Source organism: Gymnogyps californianus, chromosome 1 (assembly GCF_018139145.2).
Source record: "Gymnogyps californianus isolate 813 chromosome 1, ASM1813914v2, whole genome shotgun sequence".
Lineage (NCBI taxonomy): Eukaryota > Metazoa > Chordata > Aves > Accipitriformes > Cathartidae > Gymnogyps > Gymnogyps californianus.
Genome location: NC_059471.1, coordinates 120,875,164 through 120,896,302, shown reverse-complemented (window position 1 = coordinate 120,896,302; position 21,139 = coordinate 120,875,164). Strand labels below are relative to the sequence as shown.

At 41.6% G+C, this 21,139-nt stretch overlaps 1 protein-coding gene across 1 annotated transcript; it reads left to right on the top strand.

Moving 5' to 3' along the window:
- The first annotated feature begins 250 nt into the window (after positions 1-250).
- On the top strand, positions 251-18,935 carry PLCXD2 (phosphatidylinositol specific phospholipase C X domain containing 2). Its single transcript, XM_050915112.1, is given in 5 exon segments — positions 251-389; positions 12,812-13,098; positions 13,100-13,273; positions 15,051-15,292; positions 18,041-18,935. Coding segments are annotated over 5 exon segments (1,005 nt in total). The 3' UTR covers positions 18,204-18,935.
- The last annotated feature ends 2,204 nt before the right edge of the window (positions 18,936-21,139 follow it).

Below are 21,139 nucleotides of genomic sequence, written 5' to 3'. Positions count from 1 at the left end.
CAGGCACACCGAAGCAACGAGCCCAGGACGCGCGCCCGGCTACCGCCGGGGCGGGGCCGGGGGCGGGGTGAACGGCGGGCAGCCAATGGCTGGCCGCCGGGCGGCTGTGCCGGCACCGCGCCCGGCAGGGCCGCACCTGTTACATAAGAGGGGGCGGGCGGCCGCTGCTGGCCCTGGCCCTGACCCTGCCGGCCTCGGCGCCGACCCCCGGCCCCGCCGCTCCGGCCCGGCCCGGCTCCCCAGGCCGGGGATGAGGCCGCCGGCCGGGAGGGAGGGCGGCCGGCGGCGGCGGTGGGCCGCGGGGGCCGTGGCGGAGAGCAACGCGGACTGGATGGGCTCGCTGCCGGCGGCGCTGCGCTCCTACCCGCTCTCCAACCTGGCCATCCCCGGTAGGGCGGCGGGGAGAGGAGGGGTCGTTTGGGTGCCGGAGCCGCCGGGGCCCGTCGCCGCCGGCAGGGCCTGCGCCCGCCGGGGCGGGGCCTGGCGCTGAGGGGAGTCGCCTCGGCGGCGGCGTCGTGTCCCCCCCGTAGAGAAGTGCTTACAGGTGCTCGGGCAGGTCCTGTTGTGTCCGGAGCTCTGGCTGTGGGCTCGGCCGTGAGGTGTTGGCCCGTGCTTGGGAGCCGGGGGTTGGGTGTTTGCGTGAACTGTGGCAAACGTGTGTCAGGTCAGGCGCCGGAGCCTGGTTTGGAGTCTGAGCACTTACGAATAAGGGCTAACGTGAATCCCGTCCGTTGCAGGAGAGGATGGAGGGCTTAATGTTCTGTAAATACAGCTGTGAATCTCTAACCCGTTGACCTGCTTGTCTTCATTGGCTTTAAAAAAGGTAGCTGTGACCTCTGGAGGGCCGCTTTAAGGTTTCTTGGGTTGTTTAAGCAAGGCTCAAAGCAGGTAGGGAGAAAGGTTTGTTAGTGTTAACCCTAACAACCAGAGGTTCATCAAATGGAAATGGCTTTTATAGCAGAACCTATGAATGGCTTGTCAGAGGGAAAAAGAGTATGGCATGGTTATGAAATATCCCAGTGTATGATGTTACACTGAAGACACTAAAATACTGTAATTACTTATAAAAATCTTCCCCTTTTCCAGCTAAACTTAAAATAACTAACTCCTAGCTCCTGCACAGAGCTTCTAGTTTAAGAAGTTGGCAAGGGTAAGCGTCATCGCTTCTGGTTTATGGATAGATAAAGTGACAAACGAAGACAACAGATGACCCAAAACTTACTTAGGAATAGGCTGGCTTTCCATCTGTAAATGGCAAAAAATAATCTAGTATTCCCTATTGACATCTACAAGGAAGGTTTTAGGGGCAGCTACTGTAGCAGCTCATTCTGATACTGGATTTTAGACTGGTCATTAGTGGTACAGGCTTGACTTTCATGGTAGTGCCTTAGCTTGTCAAAACCCTTTGGGTATGTGGTATATAGAGGACATGTGGAGACACTCCCCTAGAAACAGAGTAACGTCCTTCTTTGTGCCAGCAGAGATAACCAAAGGACGTTTGAAGCATGTAGAGACAGGGCTACACACCTCCAGTGGGCTACCACAGCACTCACTGCTGTATTACCTGAAGTAAACAGTTGAAATGCCAAGTTTTAATCACAAGTAGCACCCTTTCCTACCCTGACAGTAGCAAAAACATTTTATGTAACCCTTTCTGTCCCCCTTTGCTGTTCAGATGAACAGAAAGTTCAATATTCATATAAAATTCAAGCGGCTGCAGATTTTGAAACTTCTGGCAAAGAAATCCTTCTCTGTTTTAGCAAACAGTAATAAATCAACTTTTTGTTGCTGTAGCAACTTAAGGGCAATGAAACTTTGCAGAATGTTATGATATAGATTGCATTAGGTGTATTGCCACTGTCCATCACTTACAAACATCATGCAACCAGTATTGTAGGAGAGAAGCCAAGCAAATGAGTTGATCTTTCGGTAATGCCATGCTGCTCTTAAAATGAGTAGTGTTTTTTTGAAAATGCTTGCAGTGTATGTTTATTTGTGGTCAAAGCTGGTGTATTTTCCGACCTCTTTCCTTCATGTACCTCAAGCAACCTGCTCACAGGTTGCAAAGACATTTTGGGTAGATGTTTTGGGAAATTTTTTTTTATACTTTAGTCCAATGATTATTTTGCTGAAGTGGATTTTTGGTGTGGTGCTTGACAAAGCAACCTTTTTGGGAGCCAAGGTGGTGTTACTAGCAGTGTGCAAGGAAGGGATTGTATAAAACAGGTTGTAGTTGTGGCATCTGTTTACAGATGCTGAATGGCAATGAAGGTCAATGCTATCTTCAAAAGAGAGATGAAAGGTAGGCTTCAGCTCAAATGAGAAGTATTTTTGTCTGTGCTTAATACGTGTGTGTGCATATAACAGGTGTGGCCTGCTTTTGTCCATCTCCGGATGCATTTGTTTTCTCCACTGGAGTGATGGACTTAACAGTTTTTGGGTTTTGGATTTTTTTTTTGTTATCCCCTCCCTCCTCCCAGTCACTCTTTGTATGTAGGAGCAGAGATGTAACTCTAGGAGTTGAAACCTTAAAACTTGTTTTAATTTTAAATAAAGTCATCATTCAAAACCATGAAACTGTTGTTTAGTTTTGTTTTTTTACCTTGTTGCACTTTGGAGAAATGCAGCATTTGAAGAATAAAAGATTCTGCTTTTTTTTTAAAAATGACAAAATTTTGGTATAATGGGGCTATCTAAAGTGAAAGAATTGATAGTATACACAGAAAAGAAATTGCTTAGATTTAATTTATTGTATGATACTGTAAGTGGGAAAGTCTTAATAACTCTCTTGTGTGAAGCTAAGGTTGTCTGCACAGAGTTCTGCTTCTTTATTTGTTGCAAACAGTTCTGCTTGTGAAGCTGCTTGTTTTCACTGGCTTTAAAAAAGGTAGCTGTGACCTCTGGGGGTCCTTTTTAACCTACGTTATTCTATGATTCCCTGAGCTATTAAATGTGGTGTGAAACATGCTACCTGAGAGCGGAGAAGGCCGTTCTTTGCTCTGTACTTAGAACCAGCTGGTAGCAAATGATGTTTAAGGTAGGTATTTCATGAAGTATACCAGTTTGGTATTTACATGCTGATTTAACTCTGTGCTCAAAATGTAGAGAGTCTTTGAAAAATTCAGGGTCATCCTCCAAAGCTTGGGTGTGACCAGTTCCAGAGTTTGGCCTTTCTGTTGTTTCTATTGAAACAACTCTAGACAAAATGCGAAACCAGTATAGTCTCATCCAAGGAAAGAGGTTTCCTGTGCAATGTCCTGAGAGGAGGAATCTTTTACAATGAGAAATTGCCAAGTATCAAGTAACTAAAATGTCATCGACTTACATGCATACAATATAGTCAACAAAATTAACCACCTTCAAGTGGTGACCTTGTGTGAAACTCTAGAGGGTGTTCTCTTAATTATACTCCAGACTAATCCTCTTTGAATGTGGGTTTAAAAATGAACTCTTAAATATTTTAATTGTGAATGTGACCCTTGGCAGAGTATTGTATAGTATTTGTTTAATCTCAAGCTGGTTTACTTTAAACAATTTTATGAAATCATGTACAGCTGTGACACTTATTACTTTCCTTGGTCATCTCTTAATCTGCATCTGTTAGTTTTCTTATTTCCCCCCTGAGAAATGGAACACAAGAAAAAGCTGCAGTGCTCTCACTGATCTGCTTTTGAAGTAAATCAGCTATTTGAAGAATTTCCTGGGGAAGCCTAACCTGTTTCTTGCTTGTACTTGCATGCTGATAATTCATACACCATGGCTTGTCCAATTTGTGCTGTTTCATTTTAACTATTTGCCTTTCTAAGTAATTTTTGCAGTATCATATTTAACTAGGTGCTAGAGTCTGAGCAATCTCTCAGCTTCTGAAGATACAGCACCACTTTCCAGTTTGGTCAAGTTTCTACATGAATACTTGTATTAGGACAGGTGAAACACTTGTTCTGTCTCAAGATCCGCTTTCTGACATCATGATAAGCTTGTGGCTGTTGTTGAGACAGCAAAGCAATCTAGCAGATGTTCACTGCCAACTATCCGTGTTTGCTTACTGAGTGTTTTATTAGTTCAGCTCCAAGGTGCTGGATGAATGTGATGAGCAGAAGAGTAGGCAGTTCTGTTTTCCTTTGTCCCTTGGTAATAATGCATTTACATAATCCTGTCTGGGTTATTCCATCTTTGAATAATTAAGAGCCATGATGTAACAGGTAGGTATAGTTGCAATTTTTGATCAAACTGTCTCCCTAGATTGGTTCCCCGTTCTGGTCAGGTTGGTTAGCTGTGAGTTTTTCCCCAGTGCTGATTTTCTTCCCTTGTCTTCTAGAGGAAATTTATGAACGCTTAGGTAGGGATCCACTGCTTCTTGCAAGAGCGCCCGGGATAGTAATGGGTGCCCTTTCATAATATAAGCTAATCAAATGCCTCTTCTGTCCCCTGCCTTCCCTCCTCTACTCCTACAAGCCCTACAAGTATGAATGAGTGCATTCAGCAAGCTAACCTGATGGAAAGCTTTTCTGTGTTGATGATGATGGTTTAGAGGGATTTTTTTGGATAAGTGATTCCTGCCAGAAAAGCTTCTTGAAACAACTGTTCATGGGATTGGGCAAACCCCAGGGTGGGTGCTGGAGCATGTGGATGTCCTGAGGGAACATGAAGGTTAACCTGATGCGTCATAGTGCTGCAGAAGTAGGCAGGAAGGAACAACAGGTTGAATGGCTGTATTTAGAAAACATGGACAATTATATTTTCTTTCACATAGCTTTGGTGAAACACCTGCTATTAGTAAAAATTAAGCTTAGTTGGGGAACAGTTAATTTGAATCTGAGCTAAGTCCAGTTTGATTGGAGTCACTGGAGAAGAGAGCTGAAAAAAATAGAAAATTTGGAAAAAGTAAAATGTTTTACTTTAGCACTTTGAAATGTGAAAAAAACTTACACTGAAGTTTTTGTCCTAGAGTAAGATTTCTTTTTTTAATCTTGAAATATAAATAATCTGGAAATATAAATGTTTCTGTGTGGTAGGTCAAATTTTGTACATCTAAGACTGATTTGAAACCCTAAAGAAGTTTTTGCCACCAAAAGTCAGTTTTTCAGATACTGGTATGCCTAGAGCTGAATGTCATGCTAGGCAGGGTGCTCTGCTGGCGTGGAGCGTGCGGGCAGGGCAGCCTGCCTCTCTGGGGAGAGGTAGGGCAGCTCTTCAGTTATGGCTTCTGATGGTGCACAGGGCCTTTTCCGTCATCTTCTAGTGATCCCAGCTGGTGTGTTAGCTCTTCCTCTGAAAGCATGTGGAAAGATGGCCAGAATTTCATTTCTAAGTAATGCAGAGCAATTGGAATGTGGAGCCATTCCTGCCTGCATCAGGTTGGATGATTGGTGGAGAGTTGCCTGTGGGATGCTGGGTTATAGGTAGCTAGAGCTGATGGAAAAGATGAGTTTTACAGTTCCAGAAGCATTTTTTTAACAGAGAAAATTATATTGGCTTGAATATGGCTAAAATAAGACCATATTGGAGAGTTGAAATAGTTGTTAAAATGTCTTTAATGTGACTGTTCACTGATCTCTGAGGAGAGATGTGTCACAATTTAATTGGCATCTACCAGTCAATGAGGTGGTAACCATTAGAAGAAAACATCTGCATAAGTATGGTGATGTTGGGTATGGTTTGTAAATGCAGAATTTTCAGGATGAACTTTTCCTGAAAGGACAAGTTATTACCTTGGTTGTCCACTTCATTGTAGCAGCAAATCTCAGCTCTTGTTTGAAAGGAGCTATTAAACTATCTGCTCTGCTATACTGATGAGAATATCTAATGGAAGTTGTTCCTCTATTCCCAAGTAACAAAGTGTTCCCTTTATACATCCCTACGTGAGGAACTGGTGTAGCAGATAGTGAAATAACTGTACTGGGTCTATGCAGGAGTTCCACTGAAAAGCCAGCCTCAGATCTTAGGGTGTCTCCTTTTTAAAGGACCACTGTCATCTGCTTAGCCAAAACTGACTTGTTCTGGAAATGCCACAAAGTTTTCTTAAGACAGCATATGAAGATGTTCATTTTTTCATCAGGAAAAACTTTCTTCCTTTTTTTTTATTAAAATCTGTGTGCCCTAGAGCGTGACTTCACTGCCTGGTAAATGAGTGCAGAACATGCTGAAGTTTTACTTCAGAGAAAACCAATCATAATGTTGCTATAAATGGTTGTTGCTCTCCTTCTGTGTTGTGTGAAAGTTCCAGTTTGCCTGCTCTTCCGGAAAAGATGTAAAAAGAGTACTGTGTAATGAAAACAAGAAAAAATTTCCCTAGAGCCTTCTCAGAAGAGAATGTGAGGTCCACACATTTCTCAGTGGTCACAAAAGAGGAATATAGAACTCTAAACTGAAGTTGTTTCTTTTCAGAGCAGGTGGATCCATTCAGGCTTTGAAATGGTAGAGAAGTACTGCCACTTTCAGCTTTCCCAGTGCAGACAGCTGAGGTTGCTGATAAATGGGAAGTCATTGCTAAATCACAAAAAAACCCTTAATGGCAATAACTCCAGCCAGTGCCAAATGGATTTCTCCTGGCTGGAAAGAAAGTAAACTACCATGTGATATTGTGTCTGAGACAGTTTTAAGCAGTCCCTTTCTCTCTGTATGCCTTTTATTTCCTGCCCCACTCCACCTCCCACCCTGAAAGGGGCAGTGGGGGGAAATCAGGGTAATTCTTTGATAGGGAGAGGAAGTTTTCCTAAGAGGATTTGGCCTGTACTAGGCTTTGTCTTCCCTAATGAGGCTGCATTAAGAATACCTAAAGGATTCTTTTAGGATTCTATTAAAATATAAATACTCATCTCAATAGTTTTAGATAATTATCAATAGGGTGTTTGTTATTCCTGCCTCTCTTCCTTTTGCTGGGCAAGTTAATATGAACTATTAGATTCGATTTTCATTAGTGAAGAGCTTTTAAGATGCTAATCTTTTGATTAGAAAATCTGGATTGTTAATGACCTGAATCCTGAGGACTTCTGGGCTTTGAGAGGCACTTACGTTTATCCCATTTTTCCCCTCAGTTCTGGCACACACAGGACATTTGATTTAGAAGAACATTTGTGGGACAGCCTTAACTTGCTAGCACTTGCATCCTGTGTTTTTGGAAGTTGCTTACTGTGCTTCTAGATGTTTTGGCTATGTGATGCTTGCTATGCTATGTCATGTGTAGTGTTTTGTAATATATGGGGAATGTACTTTGTGTAGTGGGCAAAGCTTGCTCTAAGAAGTTTGGCGTCACTACAGCTAGGGTAATTCTTTGTCCATAAATGACCCTTTAATGCTTTTAGTGGGTTGGTACAGTATGTTGACCTTGCTTCTTACAAATGTTTAGCATAACAGAGGTGTTTTCTTGCATTTTTCATCCTGTTAATATTCCGTTAATGTGAAGATCAAAACAAATTAGTCTGATCTAGTTAAACTTACTGACAGTGCACTCTCCTGCCTTTCTGCTTTCATTCTTGTTTCTTGGTTAGACAGACTTTTGCAGACAGTGTCTTTAACGGCTGCTTCTGACTAGTCTATAGCCTTGCAACCAGGGAGACTAGTGATATAACTGTAGACATGCTTGTATCTGAAAAAACAGGAGTTCTTGTCTTGTTTTCGAGTAATTGGCAGTGCACAAGTATGTTCTATGTTGGAAGATCTCTGCACTTCCATGCCATGTAGACGTATTTTTAACATCCCTTGAAGGTAAATTTACAAGCTTGTAAAAGGACACCGGGGTTGGTGAGATGATGCTGGTTCCTATCCCTGTGCTGCAACTGTATATGGAGAAAGTACTGATGTGGAAATAAAAGCTAATACAAAGCAATATAGCTAGTAATTGTTGAAGTTCAAGGCTTAATAACATTCTGTTGATTAGTGTCATTTGTTTGAGCTACAACATGGGTTGACTATCTGTGACTAAGTTACATGACAAATAGACACACCAGAAAGTTAGACTTTGCTGCAGATGTGATGATAAAAGGCTGCTTTCTAACAATTAGCACAAAGGCTTCAACAAAAAAAAGTCATCCTGAAGAGTGAAATACAATCTATTTAACATACAAATTGAATTGAGAAGCGATCTATTTAACATACAATCAACTTGAGAAATTAGTGTAAGGAGAATAAAAACGGCTTTAAACGTATTAATAAAAATTAATCCACAGTTGCACTTGCTGGGATAAAATTAAGAGGACTATCCATCATTTTAACAATCTGGCGTCTGGAAGATACCTTTTTAATACAATTGTAACCATATCATAGCCTTTGATGGTTAAATATCTGGGCATCTGATGGGATGTGATTGCTTTCCTTGAAGCTTCCAATTTTTGTCAGATGAAAGAAATGAAACCAAAATAGAGGAGCCATTGTCTGTTACTCTGTAAGAGCTGCTAGCTGATTAGCAGTCCCCTAATTTTTTTTTTCTTTGAATGCGCAGAGTCTTTCATGCCTGAATTTAATGCTTGCTGCTTCATGCTATGTATCTTTGGCCTATTGGAAGCAATTGGCAAATCATCATCTCTTTGTTTCATTTCCTGTGCCTAGCTTGGTTTCGGGAAGGGCTGAGCACACGAGACTGATGCCGTGTCACTGGAGCAGTTCAGTAAGGTTTGCAATCTGAATGCTAATCCGTTCTCATGTACAGTGACTCAAGAAGTGTGCTGCACGTGCAAGAACGTGCCCTTGAGGCAGCTCAGACTGGGGTTCTGGCCTCTGTTCGCCTAAAGGACAATGAAGACTAAGTTTCTTGACTTTTCTGTGCCTTTTGATTTCGCAGTCTGTAAGATGGAAGTTATAAATACCTGGCTTTGTTAGTTGCTTTGTTCACAATCAACAAGTTTAAGGAATGGATTTATGGAGTCAATACAGGGTGTTAATTATTTCTGAGATGTCAGGTATCATCTGAAGTGTTTTGCTGATGACACTTCCTGAGCTTTTTTAACTTTCCTGAGAAAGTGGTCAGTATAATTTGGAGAGACGCACACCATTTGGGTGGGGGGGAACACAGACCTTAAGGGATTTCTTATACATGGAAAAGGCTTTTCTGTGTATGTCACTATGAGAGTTTTGTAATGCTTGCTCTGTTCAGCATCTGTCAGCCCCTTTGCTGTTACCGTACAGTGTTACAACATCTGAGTATCTTCACACATCCTTGTGTTAGATCTTAATTGAGAACGTGGTTAGTAGCTCTAGCACTGAGCTGCTAACAAGATGGGGCGGGTCCATGCTTCTGGTGTAGGTTCTGGCCTTTACCTTTTGAAATTGTACAGGATTGGGTTGGTTTAGGTTATGCTTTTTTCAAAAAGAAATCATCCTGGATCGGCAGGCATCCTGGCTCATGCTATGGCTAAAGAGTGCCTAGGCATTTCATGGAGTTCAGGGGTAGAGCGAAGGAGACCAGGGATTATTTTGACATCATGATGCAATCAGCTTAGCATGTAGCTTAACATCACAGCTAAGCTATATTAAAAGCCAGTGGCTGAGCTGGTAACATAACACAGTGATCTTAAATTAAAGAAGGGCCTGATGGATGACGTGGATCCTCACCTAGCTCTTACCTCTCAGCCCAACAAGTATCCAATGCTGTTGCTTCAGGTTTTCAGTTTGTGTTTCTCTCTTACTGGAGTAAAAATGTTCTGGGTCCAGATTTGGCCTAGATATTTCTCACAGTTGGTGGCTGGCCTTCTGTAAATGACCACTGAAAATCTAATTGAACTTCTGCTGTGTCTTTCCAGCCTCAATATTGATGATGATCCCCTGTCCTTCTTAGGAGGTGGTCTTCTACCAACTGTGAAAAGGAGAGCTTGTTTTTTAGATGCTCCAGCTCATGTTCTGCTTGGTTATATTTAGGTATACATGTTGACTTCACTGTAAATGAGAAGTCCAATTTCCTAGGCTTTTAAGCAGAGGCACAGGGCAGGAGTTTTAAGGATCTTCTCTAACTATAGAAGCATGTCACATAGTTCAGTTTCTCAAATAGCTGCCCTGTTAAGGAGCACAGTTCTTGAAGTATGTGTTGAAAAAGTTGCAGTGTGCATGTGGCTTGTTTTCTTTCTTGTTGCTTTCTAGAGCTATAAATAGAATTTGGTTTGTGATAGTGCAAGGAGAAATTTGCTCTTTGTATCCTTAAATGTGCCTTGTATGTGCCAATCTGCAGAGGAAAGGCTTTTGTAGCTGTAAAGTATGTGATCAGGCTTAGGAGAACAAGCTGTTTCTTGGCTCAGATTTGCTTAGGCAACTCTGAGTTGACAACAATATATTTGATGCCAGGTAAAATTGTCATTCCTTCATAAGGCAGATTTATCAGTGACACTGTCTGAGGGAGCATAATGGTGCGAGTGACTTCTGTAGACAGCTTGCTAGAGGCTGCTGCATGATCTTAGTTAAAACGAAAAGAAAATGTTTCTCATGGCCTTGTAGCATGTTAAACAATTTTCTACAGTGACCTAAATAGAGGAAGAAATTAAAATGGATAGAATTGAGAACTTAACCCAAACAAACACCCACACAAAGAAAAACAAAAACACCCATGACTTCTTTGTGCAAAGTGAGTCATTCAGAGGCAGAAGACAAGCCCATTGCGATTGAAGTCTACTTTCCATATATTGTAGAAGCTTGAAAGGCTCATTCTGCTGTATGGGGAGGTGTGTGAACCTCAAATGGCTGTGAGTTGCAGCTTGCAGTATGAGCCAGGCCTTATATGGCTTCTTCTGAAATGTCTTTGCTAGATATTTGATCCTGTATTTTGTTTGGGGTTACACATTTGGAGGTGGGAAAAAATCTAGGTGTCATTCCAAAACTGACAGCTACTTTTTGATGTAGTTTACTGATAGGTACTAAATAGCTTCTTAAGCTGACCTATTTTAAAAACAGCTTTTTTGTTACTTGTCACTTCTTTCCAGAAGACTAAATGGAAAGCCACATAAGAAGCACGCTTTTACAAAAGCTGTGAAGAATTCATGAAGAGTTGATCAGAATTAGTTTTAGTGTTCATTTGTAAAGCCTGAAAACTAACCTTCATGGTTCCTTTTCAGTACTTTTGAACTAGTTGAAATTCATGGAGAAAGAGTGCATTTAAGGTTGTTATGAACTGATGTTTGGTTTGTGCACAGTCTCTTCTTCCATCTGGATTAAAAAATCCTGACAAGATAATCCAATAGAGATCATAATCTTGTTTATAGCTCTGACCTTGCATCACAGGAAATGTATCAGTCTTCAAGTGAGCACTGGTATGCAAATAAAAGGTTTGGGTGAAGGAGGCTGTGGACACCTCAAATGTCGTCTTAAAACTGGAAATGACAAATCAGGGTGGTTGTTTTTTAACAGAGTTGCAGACTGAGGTAGAGGAGGAAATTCTGGAGAAGTATAGTCCCAGAAGCAGGGACAAGAACCCTGGGGCATGCAGGAAGGGAAAATGTAGATGCTGGCAGCATGGTGCAGGGTCACTGTAGCCCTGAGGCAGCTGGAAAAGGAGCTGCTTGTGGTGACTGGGGGTGAAGATGCTTTCCCTGTACTTCAGCGAAGCGGGGGTGCAGGAATCGGGTGGGGTTTGGCTCAGTAGGGAACCTCTCATCTGCTGTCCTGCAGAAAAAAGGGAAGCGGGGCTGTTACAGCTCCCGTAGTGTTTTTTCTAGCTGGGGCTTCGCAGGGAAGTCATGCCTGGAGTGGTTGCAGCTTCTTGGCCAGAATGCTGGTGCCTGGTGTAAATGGTTAGAAATCCCTGGTGAACCTCAATCTGTGGTAGATCAGCTTCTGCCCGTCTTTGCTTTATGCTGCTCTGGTACAGTGTAAGCTGAGATATACTGCCCTATTACTCTTTGTTCTGTTATTGACTTGGCTCAGCTAGGGATCTTTCATTGACTCTGAAGCTGTTATTTTGAAGGAGTTTTGTTATTTCTCAGTTTTGTTTCCAATTACTACTGAATTTCAGTTGGAGGTTTTTTCCCTAGTAAGCACAAATTTTATACTGGAGATGCAGTTTCTCTGCCAAGGTACAGGTTATGTTACAGGAGCTTTGTCGGACGTGCATTATTTTGGCAGGGACTGGCAATTTTGATTGTTGGTTGTCTTTTTTGGTGAATTTTATATTCACCATATCTGTGGTGACTCAAAGGCACTGCCAGGTAAAAGACACATTCATGAACTTGTTTAATGTGAGCTTGGTATCGAACCACACAGTAACTGGTGGTGTACTCAATTGTTCCACCTCTAAGTTCAGCCAGTCGTTGCCCACTGTTCAAACTACTAATCGTTTATTTACCATCTTGGGGCTAAAGAGATGTGCTGGTAAGACACATGCATGTACAGATCCCTCTGTCCGTCACATGAATAATGATATCTGTTCCAAGAATTTTGGTGCATTAGGTCACAATTGGATTTATCAGGTAGAATGAAAATAAAGCCTCAGCTTCTTTCAACAAAGCTGGAGTCTCATCTCAAATCAGTGATGTACCAGGCTCTGGGAAAGCTTTGGAGGTAGATTGATAGTTTGTAAATGAAGGAAGGTTAGAAGGAAGTTTCCTTTACCACTGATGATTATCTTATGGTCATGATTTTCAGAGTGCATTGAACTTGGGAGCTCACACAAGAAGACAGTTCAAACCGAGAACTTTGAGCATAGCTCTTGTTGTACAGTTAGGGAAAATTAAGGTGTAAAGGATAGTCTGAAAGACCCACACTTGAGCATAACTCTTCTGCGACCATGCCATGCATGTTGCACTTTTTTCAGTTTACAGGGCGCATGGGTGTGTGTGTGTGTTTTGGGGCAGTCAGTTTTCTAAAACTAAATATTTTTGGCTTTTGTTTCTAGGGTCACATGATTCTTTCAGTTACTGGGTTGATGAGAAATCTCCTGTGGGACCAGACCAAGCCACAGCCATCAAACGTTTGGCCAGAATTTCTTTGGTTAAAAAGATCATGAAGAAATGGTCAGTGACTCAAAATCTGACTTTCAAAGAGCAGTTGGAAGGTGGGATCCGCTACTTTGATCTTCGTGTATCTTCCAAACCTGGGGAAACAGGACAAGAGATTTACTTCATACACGGTTTGTTTGGCATCAAAGTATGGGATGGGCTGAAGGAGATTAACACTTTTCTTCGAGCAGCACCCCAAGGAAGTAATCTTCTTGGATTTCAATCACTTCTATGCCATGGACGACAGCCATCACCACTTCTTGATCAACAGGATCCACTCAGCCTTTGGATCCAAACTTTGTTCCGTTGAATGTGTAGAATCTGTGACTTTACGGTACATGTGGGAGAAGAAACACCAGGTAGGGAAAGGATGTGTAATGTTTTTTCAAACCTGAAAGGTTAAGATTTAAATAGAGAGGCCAGATGTGGTTCCCATTCAGAGCTGTTGGCCCAAGGACACTGCTGACAGCCAATTTAAAGCCCACTAGGGCCGCCTTTATGTAGCGTGCATGTTGCCCTCCATTTATTTGCAGCTGTGTAGCTCCTCCATCCATGGTGTGGCTAGACTGTGTCCTGCTCCCAGGCATGTTCCTTAAATCATTAAATGATAGTATGCTCAGGCCCTTGTGCTCCTTACAAATGGTTTTCTTTTCTGGAAGAGCATGTTGTGCTGACTTGTGGTGAGGATTTGATAAATTGTTGCCTTTTTGGCAAGTGTGAAGCGCATAAGCTTTAACATGCCTAAGTGTTGTGGTTTAACCCCAGCCAGCAACTAAGCACCACACAGCCGCTCCCCCCTCCCAGTGGGATGGGGAGGAGGATCAGGGAAGAAAGTAGTAAAACTTGTGGGTTGAGATAAGAACAGTTGAATAACTAAAGTAAAATAAAATATAGTACTACTACTAATAATATAATAATAATGGTAATGAAAAGGAATGTAACAAAAAAAAAGAAATAAAACCCAAGAAAAGACAAGTGATGCACAATGCAGTTGCTTACCACCTGCTGACCAATGCCTCAGTGGCAATCTGCCCCTCCCGGCCAACTCTGCCCCCAGTTTATATACTGGGCATGACATTCCATGGTATGGAATATCCCTTTGGCTAGTTTGGGTCACCTGTCCTGGCTATGCTCCCTCCCAGCTTCTTGTACACCTGCTTGCTGGTAGAGCATGGGAAACTGAAAAATCTTTACCTTAGGATAAGCACTACTTAGTAACAACTAAAACATCAGCATGCTACCAACATTATTGTCCCACTAAATCCAAAACACAGCACTGTACCAGCTACTAAGAAGAAAATTAACTCTATCCTGGCTGAAACCAGGACACTAAAGTACCTACAGAATTTCTTAGCTCCTTTGCAGCCATCCAGATCTATAGTGGCAGGATTAAATGCTGCTTCTCTGTGGTAACCACTCACATGTACAGACACAAACTGAGAACAGGATTTCAGTGATGGCACGTAATTTGTAAACTGTAAAATAGGTGAGGCTTTGAGGAATTCCTCTGAGCTGATGCTGTCAGTGCTAGGGTCCAAAATGAATCACTTGTAAGTTTGGGTGTTAATAAGTGTTGCAACTTTATGTGCTGCCCTCTGATAGAGAACCACCTCACAAGGCATAAAATACAGACCTCTGATTTAGAGAAGATTTTGCTGACAGCAAGACTGGCTTTGGCATCTCATACAGTAAGTGTGAGTGGAATGCGGTTATGCCAGTCAGCCTGGTAAGCTTTAGCCACTTAGTAGGAGTTATGCAGAAGATGGCAAGACAGCTAAAATCTTTAACTTCAAGTACAGATGGTAATGTTCTCTGACAGTGCTTTGAAATGCTCTTAAGCTGAATGCTTTGAATGACGTTTTGGTATACTCCTGGCAACTTTTTAATTTTAAACTGATGGCCCTTAAAGCTCATAGCTAACCAAAATGATCTCAGTCTCCTTTGTTGGCAATAGTGCAACAAATTTACTGACACTCATGACTCAGGAGCAGCTTCTTTTTCTTGGTCCTCTTTTCACTGCTATGCTAGCTGCAGCAGTACTGTATAAGCATAAACCAGTGCAACTTCCTGTTTAAATATAAGTAACATAGTTGTGAATATTTGTTTATTTTTTCTCCTTTTTCTTTGTTCTGTTAGGTTCTCATATTCTACCACTACCCTTTGTATCGGGAATACCCCTTCCTGTGGCCAGGGAATAAAATGCCGGCACCATGGGCTAATACAACCAATGTGCACAAACTGTTACAGTTCCTGGAGACCACTCTTGAGGAACGAAGTCGTTATGGGACTTTTCATGTTTCTCAAGCAATTCTCACGCCTCGAGTGAAAACTATTGCACGGCATCTAATTCGTGGTCTGAAGAACACACTTGTTCATAGGTAAGGACTTGTCTTGATTTCTCAGTTCTTTACTTACCACGTTTCATGTTCAAAGAGGCACTGAGTAAGCAAGAAACTGCGAAATGTTTGCTTAGAAGTAAGACTTGGTGAAAGCATGCAGTTTTGCTTCATTACTATTGCTTGTGAGAGATATTTGCAGTCATTAAAAATAAAGAATTATTGAAAATAATAAAGTAACAGGGTGTATATATATAAGTGTGTTTCCTGGTAACTGGAGCTCTTTCTGAATGTGGTGTGATTTCATAAAACGGGCCAGACATGTTGTTTCAAACCAGTAATTCATTCCAAATTGGCTGAACTTGAATTTGGGGGGGGAAAGCTTGTGCCACAGGGGAAGATTGCGTATTTGTGGGCTCAGTTTTGCATTTGTCTGTACAAATCTGTCTCAGTAATTTCAGTAATGGCCAAAGATGTATGACATAGGGCAGTATTTTATCTTGGGGTTTTTTACCAAAAATTAGATTAACAATTTGACTTTTTTTATACCACTGACTGTTGCACAAATAATTTGCCCATGAGTAAGATCATTAGAAGAGGGTTTTGCTTTGAGTAGTGCAGAGTGCCAGTGATTTTTATTAGTGTTAACAACATGACCAGGATAGGATCCATGTGACTTTGTTTTATGGCATTATCACCTTGTAGCCTGTTTGCTAAAAATTGCTAGAACTGTAACAGTCCTGGTGGGATCTGGTCTCCTGGCTCACTGTTTAATATTGCCTGTTTGATGTCACTAACAGTTTATCTTACCATAATGATATTAAGTTCTAAATTACACTTGTGTAGGTGATCACAACTGGTCTAATTTGATCAGCAACTGAGCTTAATATTAAGCAGTGAGATAAACATGCACCTTCAGCAGCCAGTTCATGTTCCCTTTGGGAGAATCACTGGTCACTTTAGAAGTAATTACAGTATTGTTATTTTGAAGCCAAAGTCAATATAACTTATTTTTTTTAAAAAATCCTTTCTAAAAAGAGCAAGCGTTGTGCTTTTTCAGTCACAAAAATTGTTGATAGAAGTAAGGAAATTCCAAGTGAAGTATAAATCATGAAGTTTTCAGTCTCTTTCCTGTTCACAGACATTAATCTGGCAAAAGATAATTAAATCCAAATGATGTTTGCCACAATATATTCAGGTCTCCACTCTGGCTTGCTCTTTGCCCGCGTCTGTGCAGTCAGCATTAGACACTAGATGGTGCTCAGGTGCTTTAAGACTGGCGTTTGCTGTCACAAGTTACACAAATGTAAATGTGTATGGTTGGTGGGGATACCTAACAGAAAGCACAGATGTAACTTATGTCTGCATACTGTATATTGAATGTACTGTTGTCTCATGATTAAAGGAAAGATCATGCTGAATTTCTATTTTTAAACTATAAAGAATCATCTAATTTCATGGAATGGGCAAGCAGTTTTGTTTCAAGCGAGTCCTGGCACAGGTCTGGGCTGTAAGCCACTGGTAGGCTGGAAGCCTGCCTTTGCTCCATCCCTTTCCCTTGGCCCCATCATTGCCACTTACTGGTTTGAAAGTAAACTGTGAACATTTAAAATAGATGCCACTGTTTGCTAAAGCATGATTGCTTGTATACATTTACACGTGCTAGCTGACTTGTATGTGTAAATCTGTCTTTGCAGTTCTGTGTAGATGTCTGCCTTCTCATATGGAAATTTTTCCCTGAATATGAATATTTAAGTGTTCTTGAGCTCTTGCTAAAGGAGAAATGTGCAACATTCACACTTAGCTGGCTAAAGTCTGGTTTGTCCCTTGATAGGGACAGTAATTATGCCTTTACTCAAGTTCTCTCTTCTGTTGGTTCTTGACAAGAATTTTTTACTGGAACAAGAGCTGTGGGGTGTCTTTAGGTTTTCTGGTTTTTTGTTCTCCATCCTGTTAGCTAATTTGCTCGCCTACCATCTTCTTATGTAATTTTGTATGCATATTATGGCACTAATTTAAATAATTCTAATATATTTAGTCATTTGTCTCTAACTGTGCTGAAAACCCTGGGGTTTGCATGTTAGAGTGCAAAAAAGCTGTGCAGACTCCTGACTTGCACTCTGACCAAGAAATGACTGAAACTTCTCCCCCTGTAGAATTTCTAACTCCATTTAACTCAGTTCCTGACAGACCTCACCTTTCTCTGGTTAGTGATGTATGGTGGGATGCTCAAGCATTACAGAGCTGAGGGCTTGATTCTGGGTTTGGTGTCCCTGGTCCTGTTGCTCTGGGTGGGTCTAGAGGCTGAAAGAAGTTTGGTAGAAATGCAGTGTGCTGCCCCCAACAACTTCTCCTCCCCACCCCAAGGCAGTGGGCAGGGGAGCATCTCTGGCCCGATATAGCCTTGCCTTGTGCTACACTGAAGCATGCTGTGAAGTTAAGCTTTCGGTTCAACATGTTCTTGGGCAAAACCAAACCAGGATGGAAGAAGTTGTAGTGCAGCATTAAATGCTGAAGCACAGTCTACTTGGTGAACATAGAGTTCACAAATGTTATTTTGTATGCATGGTAGTTTGTTTGACCGATATTTCTATTTGATAGCTAATGACCGCATGCTATGCTAAGCACTTTTCTCATCGGGCTAGCTGCATTTTGGGTGGCGGTTAGGACCTGATCACAAATGTGAGATAATAACATAATTTGCAGACAGCATGTTGTATTTAAAGTAGAGTGTGTATAGAGGAGAGTCTCTTTTAAAATGTTTAATTTTCTTTATTTCACTTTCTTTAGGAACCTGCCCATGATATTAAATTGGGTGAAAGCACAGAAACCAGGTGTTATGGGTGTTAACATAATTACATCAGACTTTGTGGAGCTGGTTGACTTTGCTGCTACAGTTATTGCATTAAACGACCTTCTTTTAGAAGAGGATGAATCTGCAACTACATCCTGATCGCTGTGTCCCACTTGTGCTCCTTAGCGGACATCGTCGAACTATGCTAAATGTTCTATTTATTAAGTGAAACCTATTGTAATCTCTGTTTATTTAAAAAAAAAAAAGCTTTCTAGCGGAAATGTGGTTAAACATCACATATGGGCGGGTCCCTTCTCCCAGTGATGTGTGGATCTGAGTGGAACAGAAAGTGCTGTCTGAGTGCTGCTGCCTGTCCGTCTGTGGCTACGTGTTTGACTAAGTTATGCACACATCTGCTGCAGTCTGGCGCGGTGTCTGCCTGCCAACAAGCGGCTGGCCTCCGGAGCAGATGTACCCGATTATGGCGCGCGTCTCCCTGGTGACTGGACTCACCGTGCCCTTGTGCGCGCATCCTGCTTATTTCTCAACACCAGGGCTCAAACCGAGGATTGCTGCTGATCCCTTAGCAGCAGTGTGACCAGGCCAGCTGAGATGGTATTGTTCTTGGGCCACCTCAGGCGTAGCTGGGCTCAGCTGGAGGCTGCTGCTGTGTTCATTACGCTGTTTTAGACACTACCTCTGACTTACTTGAAGAAACAATATTGCTGTTGTTCAGGGCGAAGTTGTTACACTGTGTTGAATATCCAAACTGTCCTTTGGGCCTGAGAGGCGAAGGCTTGGCACACTCTGCCTCTTTGGACTCCAAACTCTTCTTCTGGACCTCTGTATTTTACTTTAATACTTTAATACACTTATTGCAACCACGTTTAAGTGTGTTTTATTTGGCATTAATTTGGAGAATATTTCAGTTTTCAAATATGAGGATCATAACTCACAAGTCTGAATTCCTGTTGTGAGACACTTGAGAAACCACGGCACAACCTTTCTCTTTCTCTTTCGCTTGCTGGGCACTTGTTTTTTTCCGTCCATTGAGTTTTCTCTGGGGAAGGTCTCTCACCCAGATGGCCTTTCTCTGGAAGGAGGTGGGCTAAGTGGGAGTTTGCTTGGTATTCAAAGAACTGGAGCTGAGAGGGGCTGCTCAAAATGCAAATATTGAATCTCTGTGATTTGCAATGTGACAGCGAATTCCAAAATCAGACCCAAAAGTTGTGTTTGTCATCAGAGAGCCACAGCTATGGGGGAGAAACTTCCCCAGCCTGTACCCGCTTGTGACAAAGTAAGCCATAGTCACACAAGCACAGGCAGGCGTCAGTGCTGCTTCTTTCTGTAGTCATACTCATTTTTATGTTGATTCACAACAGGATGTGACCATGTGTGCTTGAGCCAATGCAGTCACATGTTGGTAGTTATCAGCACTTAATTGACTAGCTGATAGCAGTCCTACAGTCTGATTTATATTTGGTTTAAAAAAAAAAAAAAACAAAACACAAGTGACTGATTAGCAGATACTTCTCTGCTCAGTCATCTTCCTAAAGCAACTGTTGGTGCACTAATTATTCGGTGATTATGGATTTGTATTAATCTCTAAGCTATTTATAATAGAATGGATCATCTTTATTTTATTCAAAAGAAAAGTGAATCTCCAAATTTATTTATTTGGTTACCATATCCTGTGTCTGCCATCATGGTCTGACAGCCCAGAAAAATCCAAAACCTCTTTGCTTGCTTGTCACAAACTCTGAAGTCAGGACAAGTTTATCTAAAGGTTTGCAAACCTTCTCTGTGAACCTTGGCCGAGTTCTGAGCAGACTGTAATCTGATTTATCTGTTTGTTACATGGTTTTCATTAGAGTTCCTTGAATTTTTTTAACTGAATCCTTTTTCTAAGGGAGTTGGGGGGGAGATCTGTCTCTCAAGCTGTCTTTTTCCTTTCCTCTTGTGTTTCAGTGACAGGGGGTAACACATGAAAATCAGTTTTTGGGAACTAAACCGTGGATTTCTAGTTTAAAACTTCGGTTGAAAACCCCAGCAGAAGGTTTTTATTATTTTTGGTATTTTTTTTCTTGTTGATGAAACTGTTGGAACCTGTTTTGAACAGCAGTATTTTGTTTGCAAAGTTATTTTAAAATACCCAGATTTTCCTTAGCTGAATTTTGTGTTAACCTACTTTTCTCATAGCCCCAACTGAAACTCCATGATAGTGTTAAATGTATGTGTTTGGTTTCAGTGGTCTTCTAGCTGCAAATTGTCTTAGAGCTCAGAAAAACTTGGTTTGAATGCTGATGAGGCAGAAATAATCCATTTGCAATGTTTCCTGCAGAACTGGAGGACAAGGTGAGAAGGTGAAGTGAGTATGATGTTTGCATTCGACCCTTAATATATTTTGTACTGTATATATCTACCTCAAAAGAGATTTATTGGGCTTAACCAGTGTTTGTATTGTGTGTGCAGAGTAATGACTGTTGTTAGTCCTGTTGTATTTATTTGAATAGAGATGTGATGGTTGTAACTCAGGGCTTTGGTTAGGTATTTTTAAGTACAAACTCAGAATTTTCTTGTAACATACTTGCTGTTAGCTGTTGCCTCTTGAAATAGGACAAAGGCATGCTAGGTGTTAAGACTGTTAGCAGAGGGAGAAGAAATGGAAAATAGCTTTAGGATTAATGAAGTGTGTGTGGGGAGGAAACCATTTCTGTAAGTTTGGCCTGTCTGAAGAGACTCGTGTCATTTCAGAGCAGTGCTTGGTGTTACGCCTCTCTGAGGAACCCGACAGTCTCAATAGTGAGTTGGGCAATTGGCAGATACAATTGCCTGCGACAGGATATCTCCTGTGGCTACTCTGGGCAACATTAATGCTGATGTTTTGAATTGGTTTTAGGGTAGTCCTTAAACCATCCTAAGCAATATGAACTACTGTTCTTCTGTTACACATTATAGCCCATAACAAAGCTATGTGTATAATAGGCTTATCTCTGGCACAGTGCCATAACATATCCAGATTCCCTCACACTTTGCAAAACGGAGCTCATCTGGACTTGGACTTTGGGCTGTGGACTCTATTTTTCCGGCATTAA